Source organism: Humulus lupulus, chromosome 4 (assembly GCF_963169125.1).
Source record: "Humulus lupulus chromosome 4, drHumLupu1.1, whole genome shotgun sequence".
Taxonomy (NCBI): Eukaryota; Viridiplantae; Streptophyta; class Magnoliopsida; order Rosales; family Cannabaceae; genus Humulus; species Humulus lupulus.
The window spans coordinates 7101483-7119766 of NC_084796.1; the positions used below are offsets into that span (position 1 = coordinate 7101483).

General features: G+C 34.2%; 2 protein-coding genes across 2 annotated transcripts; one reads left to right on the forward strand and one right to left on the reverse strand.

Moving 5' to 3' along the window:
* Positions 1 to 5674: 5674 nt before the first annotated feature.
* Positions 5675 to 6849, reverse strand: LOC133831818 (1-aminocyclopropane-1-carboxylate oxidase homolog 3-like). The gene is made up of 2 exons (XM_062262231.1): positions 6502 to 6849; positions 5675 to 5986 (listed from the first exon to the last, which is right to left on the reverse strand). Exons 1-2 carry the CDS (start codon positions 6847 to 6849, stop codon positions 5726 to 5728), a joined length of 609 nt encoding a protein of 202 aa, XP_062118215.1. The 3' UTR covers positions 5675 to 5725.
* An 8606-nt stretch (positions 6850 to 15455) lies between these two features.
* On the forward strand, positions 15456 to 16546 carry LOC133831819 (uncharacterized). Its single transcript, XM_062262232.1, has 2 exons — positions 15456 to 15542; positions 15626 to 16546. The coding sequence occupies exons 1-2, from the start codon at positions 15456 to 15458 to the stop codon at positions 16544 to 16546; spliced, it is 1008 nt and encodes a 335-aa protein (XP_062118216.1).
* The last annotated feature ends 1738 nt before the right edge of the window (positions 16547 to 18284 follow it).

Consider the following 18284-nt stretch of genomic DNA (forward strand, 5'->3'; position numbering starts at 1 on the left):
TGGATAAACAACTCTGTAGAACACTCCATAGGTACCCAACTAGCCAAGTATGAAACAGCGAAGGAAGTTTGGGACCATCTTGCAAGGCTGTATACTCAGTCTAACTTTGCAAAGCAATATCAATTAGAATCAGATATTAGAGCTCTTGAACAGAAAGATATGAGTATTCAAGAGTTCTATTCAGTTATGACAGATCTATGGGATCAATTGGCCCTTACTGAATCTGCAGAATTACGAGCTTTTGCACCATATATTGCTCGTAGGGAGGAACAACGATTGGTTCAGTTTTTGATGGCACTTCGTGATGACTTTGAGGGACTCCGTGGCTCTATTTTGCATCGTTCTCCACTTCCTTCGGTTGATTCAGTAGTTAGTGAACTATTGGCAGATGAAATTCGTCTTAAGTCTCAAGCAGGAAAAGGCATCCTCCCAGCACCCAGTCCCTCTGTTTTGGTAGTTCCTCCTCGACACTTTACTCACCATGAGAATAAACCTCACACAAAGGTTGGAGTTGATGAATGCAGCTTTTGCAAACAAAAAGGTCACTGGAAGGCTCAGTGTCTTAAATTAGTAAATCGTGCACCTCAGCAACAAAGACATCAACTCAGACCTCCTCAATTCGGTAATCAACCGCCTCATTATGGTAGCCAACCACAGTTTGGCAACCACTCACAACCTCGACCATACCGTCCTCCGCAATTTAATGCCGCTGCTACTGTACCTCCATCTGACTCGTATGATTTTGGGGCCTCATCTTCCAATCCTGCTCTTGCTGCCCTCTCAGAACAGTTTCAGAAGTTTCTTACCATGCAGCCACATGCCATGTCCGCCTCTTCTTCGGTAGGTCAGTCCCCTACTAGCTCTTCAGGTATGACATCCTCTACATGGATTTTAGATTCTGGAGCCTCGCACCATATGTCTCCACATTCGACATCTTTTGTTTCCTTGTGTCCTGCATCATCTGTGCCTGTCATGACTGCTGATGGTACTCCTATGCCATTAGCAGGTGTTGGTTCTGTTGTCAGTCATCATTTATCGCTTCCTAATGTTTACCATATTCCTAAGCTTTCACTAAACCTTGTATCTGTTGGTCAATTGTGTGATTCTGGTTACTCAGTGTCTTTTTCTTCTACTTCTTGTCATGTGCAGGATCCGCAGTCTCAGAAGCTGATTGGGACCGGCCGTAGGCGGGGGGGTTTATATGTTTTGGATGAGCTGAAATTACCAGTATTTGCAGCTCCTAGTGTTGATCTGTCTTCCTTTCGATTGTCTCCATCATCGTCTAGTTTTTATTTATGGCACTCTCGCCTTGGTCATGTTTCAGCTTCCCGTTTAAGATTCTTAGCTTCTACAGGAACCTTAGGAGATTTGCAAGTTCATGATATTTCTGATTGTAGTGGTTGTAAACTTGCAAAATTTTCTGCTTTACCTTTCAGTAAAAGTACTTCATGTTCTGTTGCACCTTTTGACTTAGTTCATTCTGATGTGTGGGGACCCTCTCCTATTGCTACAAAAGGAGGGTCTAGATATTATGTCTCTTTTGTTGATGATCACACTCGATTTTGTTGGGTTTTTCTAATGAAATGTCGTTCTGATTTCTATGATATTTATGATCGTTTTCGAGCTTATGTAAAAACTCAACATGCTTCTGTTATTAAATGTTTTAGATGTGATCAAGGTGGTGAATATACTTCAAATAAATTCTGTAATTTGCTTGCTTTAGATGGAACTGCGTATCAAACTTCTTGTACAGATACCCCTGAACAAAATGGTGTTGCTGAAAGAAAGCATAGACACATTATTGAAACTGCTCGTTCTCTTTTGTTGTCCTCATCTGTGCCTAGTCAGTTTTGGGGAGAAGCAGTTCTCACTGCAGTCAATCTTATTAATAAGATTCCATCTTCAATCACTTCAGGTTTGTCCCCTTTTGAAAAACTATATGGACATATTCCTGATTATTCTTCTTTGAGAGTCTTTGGTTCTACTTGCTTTGTTCTTCGTCCTAGTGTAGAGCGTACAAAACTGTCATCACGCTCTGCACTTTGTGTGTTCCTTGGTTATGGTGATGGCCAAAAAGGATATCGTTGTTTTGATCCAACTTCTCAAAAATTATATGTATCTCGCCATGTTGTTTTTCTTGAGCATATACCCTTCTTTTCTATTCCTGGCACTACTCACAACTTGACCAAATCAGATCTTATTCATATTGATCCTTTTTGTGAGCATACAAGTACCTCTTCTCCTCAAGTTCCTCAAATTGTAGAGTCTGAATCTTCTCCTGCTCCTATAGTCCCTTTTCCACGTCATTACTCTCGCAGGTCTCGAGCTATTGATACTGGTATTTCGCAGGTTGACATTTCTGAAACACATCCGCCTACAGCTGTTCTAGATCCTTATGATACTGTAGATCCTCCTCGCTATCCTCAGCGCACTCGTAAGTCTACTAAACTACCACATTTTGTTTATTCGTCTTATTCTATCCCTTTCACTTCGTTTTTAGCGTCTATTCATTGTCTCTCTGAGCCTTTATCTTATAAAGAAGCAGTTACTGACCCTCTTTGGCAGCATGCTATGAATGAGGAACTTTCAGCTTTGCACAAGACAGATACTTGGGATTTGGTATCTTTACCTCCTGGTAAACATACAATTGGTTCTCGTTGGGTTTATAAAATCAAGACCAAGTCTGATGGGTCTGTTGAACGCTACAAAGCTAGATTGGTAGCTAAGGGATTTTCTCAACAGTATGGTATGGATTTTGAGGAAACTTTTGCTCCTGTTGCAAAAATGACTACTGTCCGTGCTCTTATAGCAGTTGCATCTGCTCGTCAGTGGAATATATCTCAGTTGGATGTTAAGAATGCTTTCTTGAATGGCGATTTACATGAAGAGGTCTACATGGTTCCTCCTCCTGGGGTCCCTCACAATCATGGAGAAGTTTGTAAGCTTAAGAAAGCTCTGTATGGTCTCAAACAGGCTCCTCGAGCATGGTTTGAGAAGTTCTCCAATGTTGTTACTTCTCTTGGGTTTCTCTCAAGTAATCATGACTCAGCACTATTTGTTAAGTGTACCAATGCAGGTCGTATTCTCCTTTCCTTATATGTTGATGATATGATCATTACTGGTGATGATTTAGATAGAATTGCAGTGTTAAAGTCTCAATTAGCTTCTCAGTTTGAGATGAAGGATTTGGGGCCTCTTCGGTATTTTCTGGGTATTGAAGTTGCCTTCTCCCCAAAAGGCTATCTTCTTTCTCAGTCAAAATACACTTCCGACATTATTGACCGTGCTCGTCTTACAGATACAAAAGTAGTTGCCACTCCTTTTGAGCTCAATGTTCAGTATTCTCCTTCTGATGGCACTCCCTTGCATGATCCTACTTTGTATCGCACTATTGTTGGCAGTTTGGTTTATCTCACTATCACTCGCCCCGATATTGCATATGCTGTTCACATTGTTAGTCAATTTGTTGCCTCTCCTACTACTGTTCACTGGGCAGCTGTTCTTCGCATTTTGAGGTATCTTCGGGGTACTATCTTTCAAAGCCTTTTGTTTCCCTCCACTTCTTCCTTGGAGCTGCGTGCATACTCTGATGCTGATCATGGTCGTGATCCCACGGATCGGAAGTCTGTTACTGGTTTCTGTATCTTTTTGGGTGATTCTCTTATTTCTTAGAAAAGTAAGAAACAAACTGTTGTCTCCCAATCTTCCACTGAAGCAGAGTACCGCGCTATGTCATCTACTACCAAAGAAATTGTTTGGTTAAGATGGCTGCTTGTAGATATGGGTGTATGTCATTCTCAACCCACTCCTATGTATTGTGACAATCAGAGTGCCATCTAGATTGCTCACAACTCAGTTTTTCATGAACGCACCAAGCACATTGAGATTGATTGTCACTTCACTCGTCACCACCTGAAGCTTGGCACTATCACTTTGCCTTTTGTTCCTTCTTCTTTACAGATTGCTGACTTTTTTACTAAGTCTCATTCTATTTCTCGTTTTCAATTTCTAGTTGGCAAACTCTCGATGCTTATTGTTGCTGCATCGTGAGTTTGAGGGGGGGTGTTAGAGTTATTATTTGAGGGTATTTTAGTCTTTTCTTAATTATTGTTATTTTATATCTTTTGCCTTATATAAAAGGCTTGGCTTATAAGTTTTGTAACCTAGAATACATTCTCTCTATTTTTTTGCAATACACTCTAGCCTCCCTTTTCTCTCTTCATCTTTTTGCTATCTCTTATTTGGGTTTTATGGATTGTGTCTTTGCATAATTATCATTGGTAACTTGTGAAACCTCTTAAGTGACTCAATCACCAAAAAGTTTGTTTATCTGTTTCATACTTCAGCTGCTAACTGGAGGGACTCCTTTTTCAGCTATATGGCTCCTAATCCTCCAAAGCCAGAAGATTTGCCTGAGGCATGCTGATGCTGGTACACACACAGATATATCTATCTATATATTTTTATTTATATAGATCTTATTCATTAATTCAAGTTCCATTTGTATGATTCAATTCATTGATATTCTTTTAGGAATGAGACGATATTGTACACAAAAGAAACTACAGTGCTATTGTTACCTTGCCACACATGGCATCGATAGCCCACTTCAATGTTTTAGGCTTTAAGCTTGGATATGCTGCTTTGATATGCTGCTTTGATGAAGCTTCTCCACTTCAACAATTTTAGCTGCAACTAATAATTTGGCCATGTTTTGGAGGATAATAAATGGACTTTTCTTGTTGTTCAGTGCTGCAAACACTCTAGCTAACACCATTTTCAGCATTATGCAAGATGGATTTTAGTGTGGGAAAGTTTGTAGACTGAACAAATTGCTGTTATTACTTGTTACAACCATATACAAGTGAATGATAGTTAGGATGGTCTAATGTAATGGTGATTTAGATCTTTCCATTCACGTATTTAAAAGACTAGTAGAATCTAAGTCTACAACTTTGATCTGTTTTTTATAGTTATAAAATGCATAAATGAAGCATATATATTTATGCATACAATTATAGCCAATTTAGATAGTAGCCTCAACTATTATCTTTACTTATTTCTGGACCTTGAACTATTGGTATTTATCTGTAATGGGCAGATACAATCTTGGCCACAATTGCTACCAAGCTAGCCTTTTCTTTCTTCATTTTTTTTTATGGAGAAAGGCAGCCACATGGAGAATTTTCTGATTGGTTGCATTCAAATATAAAAACAAATAAATAGATATATTCTACTACTAATTCAGACATGCATTTTCAATAATAAAATTTGGTTTTGTGGACCAAGGTTTTGAATAGTGAAACATCAAAGCAAAGGACCATTTAATTGTGTATCATAACTACTACTACTGACATCATTTTCATGACAGTTCAACTCATTTATTCTCTCAAATCCAAAACTAATTTGGAAAATATATAGGAGTGCCAAACTCTAAGGGTTCTATGTATCACAGACCATCCCAACTCTAAGGGTTCTATGTATCACAACCAAGTTAGTCTGCCACGTCACTGTGTGTAATGTTTAGGTGCATATTTGAGTGCACATATCATTACTCTATGTTTATTTATAAAAGTGATAGCGGTTATGACAGGGCATATCATCATCAAAGTACACAATAATTTCATCAAAAATAAGACAGCACAATTCAGGACATAATCATATCATTGATTATTCGATTTTTTTTAGTCTAGAAGCCATTTGTAACACTAAGTCTCAACCTTCATCATTCTGTTTTGGTGAGCTTGAAGTGATCCAAGAGCCTAGTCCCATCAAGGCCTTTTGTACCAAAATAAGCAATATAGTCCTTCACAATAGTTTCTCTGTACTTTGGGGGGTTATTTTCTGATAACTCTTTAATGGGTCCATACAGTTTTGAGGTTGGAATTACACCTGTGCAAAAAAAGCTTGCAATAGATATTCTGGGACCCAAATGGCTCGCCAAAACTCGATGCTCAACACTTTTGAATCTATCATTCGTTATAAGCTGAACAAAATGAAAAACAAATCAAAAAACTGATTTGAGAACACATCGGTAAAGAAAGAAACTTTTGCATTAAAAACTCTTTTGTGAGAGTGCTAAATAGATATCTGATTCATTGATATGCAAACTTGTAGGAATTGGTTCAGTCAGCTATGCTGACCTGTTCATTTCAGTTACTAACAGCTTAACTGTTTTACTCTTCTTAGTAATGTTAGTTAAGTATAGCTGTCTATAAATAGACATTACATTGCACAAGTTATTTTTAATGTCAATTTACATTGTATTAGCTCTGTAATCTTGTAAACAAACTGACATAGAAGGCTTTCAAGATTGTAATGTGGATTGATATTCAGCAATAAAGAAAGTGGCTATTTCATTAAAATTCTCTTCTTCTTCGTCTTCTCACCTCTGTTCTTTAATTTTCTCTGTCTAAAGTTCTATCAGATTGATCTTAAGCTATTTGATTAAGGATTTACAACAAAACTACTATGCTATAACAGATAATTAAGAGTAGTTACCTGAAGAAGATCTCCAATATTTACCACCAGAGCTCCAGGTTGATGGGGAACATCAATCCATTTATTGTCAATGAGAACTTGTAGACCACCAATGTCATCTTGAAGCAGCACAGTAAGGAAGTCCATACCAGCATGCTTGGTTGCTCCCATAGTTAGTTCTGGCTGCGGGCATGGTGGATAGTAATGGCAAAAGAATAGTTGACCTTCTGCGCAATCTATGTCGTTCAAGTGATTTGGATTCAGCCCGAGAGCCTCAGAGATCAACTCGAACAGAAAAAATCCTACTTTCATTACTTGCTTCGAGTACTCCACAAGTATGTCTCTACAAAGCCACCACAGTGAGTACATTTTATTTAAATTTCTAAATAAATTATAAATTTTAAAAAACTAATATTCACATTAAAACTAATATATTTAAATAAATTTTAAGTGCTAGGGCATATGTGCAACTAGAAGATGATACTGGAAAGCTTGATGCTGTTATGTTCGGAGAAGTAGTAGAAAAGATATTTGGTAGTTCTGCAGTCCAGTTGATGGAAAATTCTATACAGGTAAGAATAAATATTACTACATTTCAAAATAATACATATAAAAAATACCATAATTTATATAAATTAACTCTAAATTGTTCTTGTAGGAAATTCCTCAACACATTGAAATTGTTGAAAATAAATTAGCAACAAAAAAATGGACAATCAAATTGTCCGGAGATGAAAAAATGAATAATGTGAAATACAAACATTTCATTATTCTCTCAATTGAAGCCAAACAAGATAACAACGAGGATGAATCATCATCCTAAACTACAAAGACAAATTAATCTCTTTCTTCATTTTTTTTAATTATTTATTTATTCAGACAAAATCACATTCTTTATTAAACTATATGCAATTTTATTTTTATTTTTTTATCTACAATGTTATTATTTGAATTCCAACAATATTTTTAGTAATATTTTTATGTCATACATTATATTAAATATTGTCTTTTAAAATATATGACACTAATTATAGGAAATTTATTCACTTGGAATCCGTATTTTTACAAAATATCATTTTGGTACATTTTTTTAATAATCAATCATATGGTACTATTTATTTCAAAATCATAGATATTTAGTATTTAAACTCAAATTTCATAAATACAATTTTTATCAATTTGACCAAACTGTCATCAATTATATGTAATTAAGTAATTAAATTTATATTTGGAACTCATATAATTGAGAGAAGTTTTATTAAATTGGTAAAATTATATCAATGAAATACATAGTACCAAATGACTATTAATGTAAATATAGGGTAGCAAAACGACACTTCACAAAAATATACCGTACCAAATGCTTACCTACCCTTGATTAAATAATAAAATTTAATACGAAAGCTATAAAATAAAACTAAATTCACACATTTTTTTAATATAACTAAGCAAATGTGCATTGCACGTTGCTTTCTGCTAGTATTATATATAAAGATATACGATCGGTGAATATTAAGATTTTTTTTCTTAAAAAACTCTTTAGTTAGTAACACTTTCAAACTTGTTTTTAAATGAGAAATATATATAGTAATGATTATAATGCATCACTTTTTTTTTACAACACTAATACATTTTTTTTATTTTTATAACTAGATAGATATAATTTCAAAAAAAATTATAAGACAGTCTACGTTGTAGTTATCTAAAACATCTTATACATTTTTAAGAAATTTCGAATAAATTATGGTACTGAAAACATGGTTTAAATAGCATCTTGCACTCGTGCTTATTTTTTTTTGTATACGCGTGTAAAAGTCAATTATTTAAAACTTGTTTTCGGCTGTGTAAATTATTTGGAATTTCTTGAAAATTTACAAAATATCTTAAATAATAACAATGTACACTGTCAAATAAAAAAAATTAACGAAATGTAAAAAACACAAATTAATTGCACCGATATTATCAAATTACTGAAAGCTTGTTGGAAAAAATATACAATCACAATTAGACTGTATTGAATTTGAAAAATTAGATACTAGTTGGATAGAATCAACCTAGATATTAATTGGATTTATGAAAATTAGATTAGTACAACTAGTTATTATTGTTGTTATTATTGTTTTTGTTTTAATGTTATATTAGCACTTTAGGTATGTTACTGTTACACACTTTGTGTCATTTGGATATAAATTTTTAATCATTATTATTAATATACAAAGATACTATTTTCAAGCTTTGAAATACTATTTATAGGTTGATTGCAAAGAGTAGAAACTTATATGGGACAAGAAATTCTACTTCATTATCTGGTATGGTATGGGCTTAAAGTGTATGGATTTCAAAACATGCTCTCACTGTGTATAACAAATTATATATATATATATATATATAGAGAGAGGAGAATTTTTTTATAAGGATTTCATTTTAAGCCTTATCGGTAGGACTCTCAGTGTTTACAACCCGTGAACAGTTTTTGGCGCGATTTTTTTTATAACCGTGTATATTGTAGCTATTTAGAGCATCCTGCAAATTTTCAGAAAATTCCGAATAGTTTACAGTACCAAAAACTAGGTTCAAACAAGTTGTTGTGCGCGTGACTAATTTTTTTTATGCGCGTGGAAAACAACATATCTGAACCTAGTTTTCGGTACTATAAACTATTCGAAAATTTCTGAAAATTTGCAGGATGCTCTAAATAGCGACAATATACACGGTCATAAAAAAAAGTCACGCCGAAAACTGTTCACGGGTCAAGAAATACTGAAAGCCCTACCGGTAGGGCTTAAAGTGAAGCCCCTATAGAAGAATTGTCCTATATATATACTAAATAAAAATAACGTGTAATGCATATTTGTTTAGTTTTAAAGTTATAAATATGGTTATTCAAATATGTATTTATTTTTATTATTTTTTAATTATCATATAAATTTTAAATAAATAAACAATATCATAAAAATAAATAAAATATGTTTAATATAGGTTCTCTTTGGTAAAAAATTTGGTAGCGTTCGGTAACATTTAATAAAACAGTTTTCTATTTATTTGATTAAAAATATGAAAACCAAATCCAAAATCATGTTCGGTAATATTAATTGCATTTTCTATTTTTTAAAATTTTAATTAAAATTTATTAAATTTTGAAAATATAATTTTTTTTACTTTCAAATTTTTTTTAAACAGTTTTTCAATTTTTCCTTTCTTTTTTTTCTTCTCTTCTTCAAATCAACACTTCATATTGTTAAACAAAAAATAAAAATAAAAGTTATCAAACGAGTTTATTATTTTTTGTTTTTAAAAACAAAAAACAAAAATAGTTACCAAACATATTTTTATTTTTTAAAAATAAAAAATAAAAATAAAATAATATTTCTATTTTTGTATTTAAAAAATTCAAAAACAAAAATTTTACCAAACAAACTCTTTGTTTTTGAATTTTTTAAATACAAAAATGGAAATATTATTTTATTTTGTTTCTTTATTTTTAAAGAATAAAAATATGTTTGGTAACTATTTTTGTTTTTTTTTTAAAACAAAAAATAATAAACGCGTTTGATAATTTTTATTTTTATTTTTTGTTTAACAATATGAGGTGTTGATTTGAAGAAGAGAAGAAAAAAAAGTCGAAAACGGTTTAAAAAAAATTTGAAATTGAAAAAATTTTATTTTCAAAATTTAATAAATTTTAATTAAAATTTAAAAAAATAATAAATAAATATAGAGTTATCGAATATATTTTATGTTAAATTGTCAAATTTTTAATTAATTAAATAAAAAATTATTTTTTTAAGTGTTAACAAATAACACCATAATGTATGACATAAATGTATTAAAAAATTAGGGCAAAATATTGTCTAAATTTTAATAAAAATCGATTCACTTTTTTAGTATATATAAATATTTATATCAATAATCTCTACATATATGACATCTAAACACAACATTAACATAAATATATATATATGTTTATATGGCTACATGACATATATATAAATTAGAACAATATTTAAAAATAAATTAATAATAGAAAAAGTCATAGTGTAGAGTAGTATACATGCATCAATTATTTTTAGTTTAGAATGTAACTCGCATGTCTTTTGGTGAATTTGATGAAAAAAAAGAGCTGCAATCACTTGATAAAAAATAAATTATCATATAAATTTATAAGATAAAAAAAATAATATGTATAACTTTATTATTTTTAAATATAGATTTAATTATTTAACTTATCATAAAATATCCTAACAATATCCTATTTTAATTAATTAATTAATTAATTTTTCTTGAAGTTTATTTATTCTAGTTTTTTAATTTGACAGTGAAAACAAGAGATTATATATTATATAAGTTCAATATAATATTAATATTATACATGGATTTTAAATTTAAGTTTATCGCTGGTTTTTTTAAAAAAAAAAAAGAAGTTTGATTCTAGTTGATAGTAGAATATTCTAGTACGTGAGTTTAAGTTTAAGTTTAATTAAATTTTATTTAAGTTATAAAACGTATGGTTTTATTATTTTTAAATAATTGTCATTGTAAAATGATCTATTAAAATTTAGCACGCAAGTATACGCGGGCCAATCAAGTAATATATGATAAGTAAAGTGTCGAACCCACGAAGACTGATATTAATTACCAATAATTAACATCTAATTCTAATTGATTTAAATAATAATTTCAGAATTATAAATAAAATAATTATTACTAAAAATTAAGAAACTATTAAGCACTAGAGAAATGCAGAGATAAAACAAAATTTGATTTAATTCAATGGATGTAAAAGTTAGGGTTTAGTTTCATCAACCATCCACTTATGATTTCTAACCAATTCTCAATATTTCTTAATTCTATTGTGATAGCAGATTACAATTATATATTATAGTCTTGCTAGGATCTATAATTCTCTACAATATATTATTTCCTATATCTCTGTGGTAAATCAATATATTGCAGGCTTTAAACACATAATCCTTAAACTACACAATTCATAGAAGTACTTTCGTCTAATATAAAATTATGATTATTTACCTATAGCATAATTAGCCTTCTCTTTTTAGAGCATAGGTTAAAATCATATAAACATGTAAATGATGATCAAACATTCACAAGCATTAAACATAAGATAAATAATCCACAGCAGAAGAAAAAAATTCAGGAAAATTTCATTAAGAAATCAAAAGTTTCAAGAATAATCCACTAATACCTTAATAACAAGATTAGTTCAAAGCAAATATAATGGAATCAATCAAATTAAATATAAACATAAACATAAACACCAGAAAAGAGAAATACAGAAGAAATCAAGAAGTCAAACTCTCAGGTCTTCAATATTCTTCCAAGTCTCTAATAATTTCTCCACACATCAAAAATATCAATCAATACCCTAATTAACTCTTAAAAACGTATTTAAATAGAAACCCTAAAAATGTTTAACAATTTTTCCCTTCTGATAGCCACACACACACACACGCCACGGCCTTGGCATTCAAGCGCCGCGGCGCGCCTCTTTGAATTTGCGCAACCCGCTTTCTATTTTCAGCAAGCGCTGCGGCCCTTCTCCCATGCAGCGCGGCCCTTCGAAACTCCAGAAAATGGCCCTATCTGCTTTTTCCTTGCGTTGCAGCTCTTCATTCAAGCGCCACAGCCCTTCGTAATGACCCCAAAAACTTGTTCCAAAACTCCAAAACGAACATTTATCTCTGCAAATGAATCCTCGACTTTCTTCTCGTCAACTTTTAGCATAAATTTCCAAAATTAAGCTGATTTTCCAGTCATTTTCCAAACTTCACGTTTCCTTCTCCTATTTCCTGCAAACATACCAAAACAAGCATAATACCGCATAACACTCCACCAAAATGACTCAAACTTACCCTAAACACATGTTAAAAACTATGCTAAAAACAAACTCATCATAAAATATCTCAAAAATATCATATTTTAATCTGTTTAATTATTTATTTATTTAATTTGATTTAAATTTAAAATGTATGTGTTGACCCTCGATTTAGTCAATGACATAGAGTCAAGTAAAACGATAGAAATGAGATATAATCAAGACAAAAAGATAAGTGACATAAAAGATTTATAGTGGTTCAGCCCCAGCAGATGGTAATAACCTACGTCCACTTAGTGTTCTTATTCATGTAGAATCCCAAGAGTGTGATCAATGAACTAGGGTTCACGAGTTTCACAAGCCTCAGGATGAGTACAAATATGGTGATAAAAACACTATATTTCTCTCTTAGAATTCCGAAGTTCAAAAGTCCAAAAAAAAAGTCCCATCTCTTGAGCCATTTGATTCTTATTTATAGGATCAAGGAGTTCTACATGGGCCGATGGACCTTAATTACATTTAATACAAGTGTATCTAAATAATAATAGAAATTGCAATTATTACATAAATGCAAAATTATATATTTAAAGGAAATATATGAAATGATGCGACTGGACTGGTCGCCCATAAATATGATGTGTGACGAGTGAATTCTCTTCTGATAGATGGTCGAACAGATCATACTCACTTAAATAGTCACGTGTATCTCACGTATAGGCTAATTCTGTTGCGTCATCAGGTTGTCATTTTTTTGGTAAATAGTATGATTTTATTATTTTTAAATGATTGTTATAGTAAAATGTCTCAAAAATATCTTATTTTAATTTGTTTATTTATTTATTTTGATTTAATTTTAAATCATGTTTACAATCTACTATTAAATATAATAATATTTTGTTATATATAAAAATATTTCGTTAAAGTTAACGAAAAAAATAAAAAACCGTTAAAACCAAGAATTTCTGTTATCTACACACTTATTATATAGAAGAGATATATTATATTCCATAGAAATAAAGAAAATAAAATACAACTCTAAGCAAAATAATACAAAAGACAATATGATAGATAAACAAGTGTTACAACGTTATTGCTCAAAATACAAGTAAATAAAAAGATGTAGAAGAAAAATATCACAAACTCAAAACAATAATAATACAAGTAAATAAGAACAAGAAGAACAAAATAATGAAAAGAACAATAATAAGAACACAAACTCTCACACAACTAAAGTATAGAGTAGTGGGGATCACCAGCTTGAACAACGTTCAAAACCTTTATCCAAAAGTTTATTTCCCTTATTCTCTAAGCACTAAGGGGTCTCTCAAAGAAATAATTCTCTGGAATTATCAAGCCTCTATGGTGTATGTTATCCCTGTTTCCTGCCGTGGGCCCAGGACCGCGTTACAGGCCCACTAACTGCCCCAATTGAGGTTGGGCCCAGTCCGGGCCCGTTTGGCAAGGAGCAGAATGGATATCGACAGCCCAATTCTGGGCGAGGCCTGGAAGGCGTCCAGGAAATATTGTCCGGGGCGGTCATCCGGGAGACGGTTCAGCTGGCTGGGGACAACAGTCGGGATTGGTACGAACGGTCCCGAAGCCTAGTAAACGATCCGGACTCCTGGTGGATGATCTAGGCGTATGGTAAACGGAGAGGGACAGAGGTAAACGGACCCGGGTCGAGTCCCCAAGGTTGGCAGGATAAAGCATCCATGACCCTGACTCCGCCTTATGAAGCGTGGGAGTTGTCCCCACGTTTCACCTATGGCAAATGCCACATCGGGATTGTACGCCGTTGGTTCAGACCTGTACCGCCACTGCTCTGACCGATCTTGTCCCCTGAATCTGTCTAGTAATTCGAGATGCCCAAACCAAAAGCTCCAATTTTTCGGATGATAGTTACAGTTTGGGCTGGCCCAATGGGCCCAAGTTAGCATTTTTCTTTGATGTTTTAATTCTTCTGTATTGGGCTTCCGATAGAGAAGCCAGCAATATTTATACCTTTGTTGGGCCCGGGTCAGCCCGACCCACACCCAGTGCTCCTGTGAACCTATAAATACATGTAACAGAGCACTGGAGAAGGGACTCTTAGGAGCATGCATACTGTTACTCTGCTAAAACTAAGAGAAAACTCCATTGTTGTAGACTCTCTAAGTTTTAATACAACTGTCTCGTGGACTAAGGCTCGTTAACGCCCCAACCCCCATGGTTGTTACCAATGTTTAATTGGATGTTTATGGAATTAAAATGGAGTTTTGGGAGTTACTTAGGATGTTAAAACCGTTCAAATTGGAAAAAACTAGAAAGTGGTATCGGCTATTAGTCTCACTAGCCGCGACCAGGAGTATTAGTGGCTGCAGCCACTGGTCTATGGCCGCGACTAGCATCTGTTCCCCAAGCCGCGGCCACAGGCCATTTTCAGTTTTTCCAAAACATCACAAACATTTTCCCACATGATTTTGTAACCTCCATACACCTAATGGGGGTTAAAAACATGTCTCCAACAGCCATATTTTATTATGATTTTGTGAAATCCAAACTCAAATGTGTAACACACAATCTACACATTATTGGGTAATATTTGAGAGTTACAAATTTGTAGCTGATTTTGTAACTCCAAAATATGTCACATTTGGACACACACATGTGTCCAATTTTGTGACTCTCAATAATATGTTACAAGGTATGACAAATCATATTTGTGTGACAAATCACATTATTTAATCTAACATTATATTATTTAAAATATTATAACATAATTCATTGTCCAAGAATGACTTAGAGAGTTTTAAAGTGAGTAAATTATTTAGTTTTATAGGCACCAAAAAGGTTAAGCTAACCTACTCTAAAGAGCAAAAAACAAAACTATTTTGAAGCCTCTCCTTTGCTTCGCTCGCGAGAAAAACTTGTTCTTACAAGCACGCATGGTGAGAATATGCAAGAACAAATGATATGATACCATAAGCATAAGAATGAGGATGATAATGGTGAGTGCTAAGTAAACTCTCTTTATTCAAAAAAAAAAAATTGAAAGTTTTTTCTTCCCTTCTTCTCTCTCGGTGACTCTCGCCGGAGCTATGGTAAGAGTAATGGCAAGAAGCGAGGACCATCTTCTTCGGATAGAACCATTAAAACGCGGTCTATGGATGCAATTCTGGGGATACAAGAGTTGGAAATTATCGAGGATGCAGATATAGAGTCTACGAAGTTGAACACGGATCTGTCACAAGTAATGCCTGATTCCACTCCACAACAGACTGCAATTCGCACGGATCTTGGGAGTTGGCTGACTGCATTGAGCAAGCTATGCAGGATGTGTTGTTTGGTAAGCATGCTTCTACTCCAATTTTGAGATCTCCTATAATTGAACAACCTATTGTACGATCTAGTGGAGAATCGCCAAAAGGAGTAAATCCTAATTTGAACCAGGGGAGGAAAGTTGGTGTCAAGATTGAACCTGAGGATATCGCTGAGGAGATTAACTTTTGGCAGCCTTCTATTGTTTGCTATGTTGTGGGAGCTAATCCTCTGGTTAGTATTTTGGATGGATTTGTAAGGAGGCTTTGGAAGGAAAATGTGGACAAAGTAGGAGTACTCTCACGAGGTGTTTTCATCATTCGATTCCACAATTTGGACTTCCGTGATCGAGTTCTTAATGGTGGGTATTTGTTTCTTGGCAAGAAGCCACTAGTAATGAAGCCATGGAACTCGGTTGATGATTTTACAAAGGAGGATATTACTGTAGTTCCTACTTGGATTCAACTGGGAGGATTGAACATTAAGTATTGGGGTGAGAAATCTATTTTCAAGATTGTGGGGCAAGTAGGGCGGCCAATTCAAGTAGATAACATCACCAAATATAGAGATAGACTCTATTATCCTCGCATTCTTATTGAGATCAGTATGGATCAACAATTTCCAGCAATAATCAGTTTCTTGAATGAGTTTGACCAGGAAATTGATTTGCAAGTAGAGTATGAATGGATTCCAATTATCTGTAAGAGCTGTTCTGGGATTGGGCATGAGGCTCAAGTATGTAGAAGGAGGAATCAAGGGAAACAAGTATATGTTCCTAAACAATTGAAGTCTGATCCGAATTTGGTGCAGCCAGTAGTAGACGAGGAAGGTTTTCAGCGAGCAAACAAGGGAGTCAGGGTGCCAGTTGTTTCTGCACCAGCAACGGTTATGACAAACCAGTATGCTATCCTGACAGAGGAACAAGAGGAAGAATGAGTAAGCAGGTTGAATACTGGAGAGGGGAGAGATCCCTCTGCAGGACATGGATAAGATTTTATGTTGGAATGTAAGAGGGATTAACAGCCAACTTAAGCATCGAGAGATTAAGCAATTAATCATTTCCAAGAAAGTTGGGCTGGTTAGTCTTCTTGAAACAAAGGTTAAGAATAAAAATATGGGCGAGATTAGTAGGCCGGGAGGGCCATACTTGCTTAATTACGCCATTAATCGATAATATGCATGTATATGTGAATTATATTATGATATGATGTTATATACGTGCATGTGGGTCCACATTTGAATATTATGATATTTTGGTAATTTGGCCGTTGAGGGCATATGTGTGTATTCTGGGTGCATGATTGTGATTAATTAATATAGCCACATTATATGGTGGATTAGTTCGAGCTATTCGGCATGAGACGATCTTGAGTATAAACTAGCGATTTAGCCATAACAGGTTTAAGTTCGGGGCTCGGGATGAGTCTCGGGGTGATTTTAATGATTGGAGCGTTACCGGGAATAAAATGGTAACGGGATGTGAATTATTGGTGTTTGATAGTTTTGAGAATAACGGGAATTGGAGAGCGTTAATTATGATTAACGAGATAGGTGGAAGATACCAATTTTGCCCTTGGGAGCCCTTAGAAAGCTTTATTTGACCTAGGGGTATTTTGGCCTTTTCACCCCTAGGATAGATATAAGCCATTTTAGGTTGTGAAAGAAAGGGGAAAACAAAGTATACTTTAAGCTTCTCCCGTACTATCTTTTCCTTCCTTTTCCTTTGTGATTTTTGAACCATTCTTGAGGATTCAAGCTTGGGAAGTAAGCCTTGTGAGCTTAGGGGTGTGTTTCATCATTGAAGAGCATCACAAGCTGAGCTTTGGGTAAGTTTTTAGCCATGGAATCCCTTGGTTTGCCCTGTTTTAGTTCTGTTTTATAGTTTTGATTTCTAAGTTGAAACTTTGGTTTTGTTGGGAATTTTGGCTAGGGTTATGTTTGTTGTGATGTTTGGGGAATGTTAGGATGGTTTTTGGGTTCATTCGGCACCAAAAATGGGATTTGGAAGCATTGGAAACAGGCTAGAATCGAAGGAGATGAAGAAGGCGGTTTCAGGGGGTTGCTGGTCTGGGGGTAGCACTGTAGCGCCCACCCTAGGGCGCTACAGCGCTACCCAGAGGGCATTTGGGCGTGTAGGAGGTTCTGAGAATAGCGCTGGGGCGCTAGGGAATAGTGTTGTAGCGCTGCTCTGTTTCATCAAAGTCCCGTTTTGAGTATTTTTAAGGGTTTTTGGCTCGGGGTTTCAATCCTTAAGGCTCGGGATCGAATCTACTCACCATTTGAGTACCATTCGAGGTCCCGAGAGTGTGGTCTAGGTCAAGACCCTTTCATTGTTGATTTTCATTAATGGAGGTTATATTGGTTATGGTTAGGTAATCACTAAGGTATCAAAAGGGTCGATCGTTCTCACGAGTCGTTCTCGTTTTATTCTCGCTCGAACTTGAGGTAAGAAAACGGAGTAAGAATACAACTGCACCCTCTGTATATATATGACATGCGTGATTTTTATTGAGGCATGTTGCTTGATTAATGTGGACATTGATTGCATATTATATGCTAGTGAATACTGTGTACTTGTATATGGCACTGACTAGTCAGGGATACTGACCTAAGAGTCAGAACCGGCATAAGCGTCCTGAATGCAGGACTGTATGAACATTGAATCTAATCGATA

Excerpts from the sequence above, each read along its gene's own strand:
- LOC133831819 (XM_062262232.1), top strand. The coding sequence starts at position 15,456 with ATGGATGCAATTCTGGGGATACAAGAGTTGGAAATTATCGAGGATGCA. Across the intron at positions 15,543-15,625 it reads TGAACACGGATCTGTCACAA|GATGTGTTGTTTGGTAAGCA; the intron begins GTAATGCCTGAT and ends CAAGCTATGCAG.
- LOC133831818 (XM_062262231.1), bottom strand. The coding sequence starts at position 6,849 with ATGTACTCACTGTGGTGGCTTTGTAGAGACATACTTGTGGAGTACTCG. Across the intron at positions 5,987-6,501 it reads ATATTGGAGATCTTCTTCAG|CTTATAACGAATGATAGATT; the intron begins GTAACTACTCTT and ends CATTTTGTTCAG.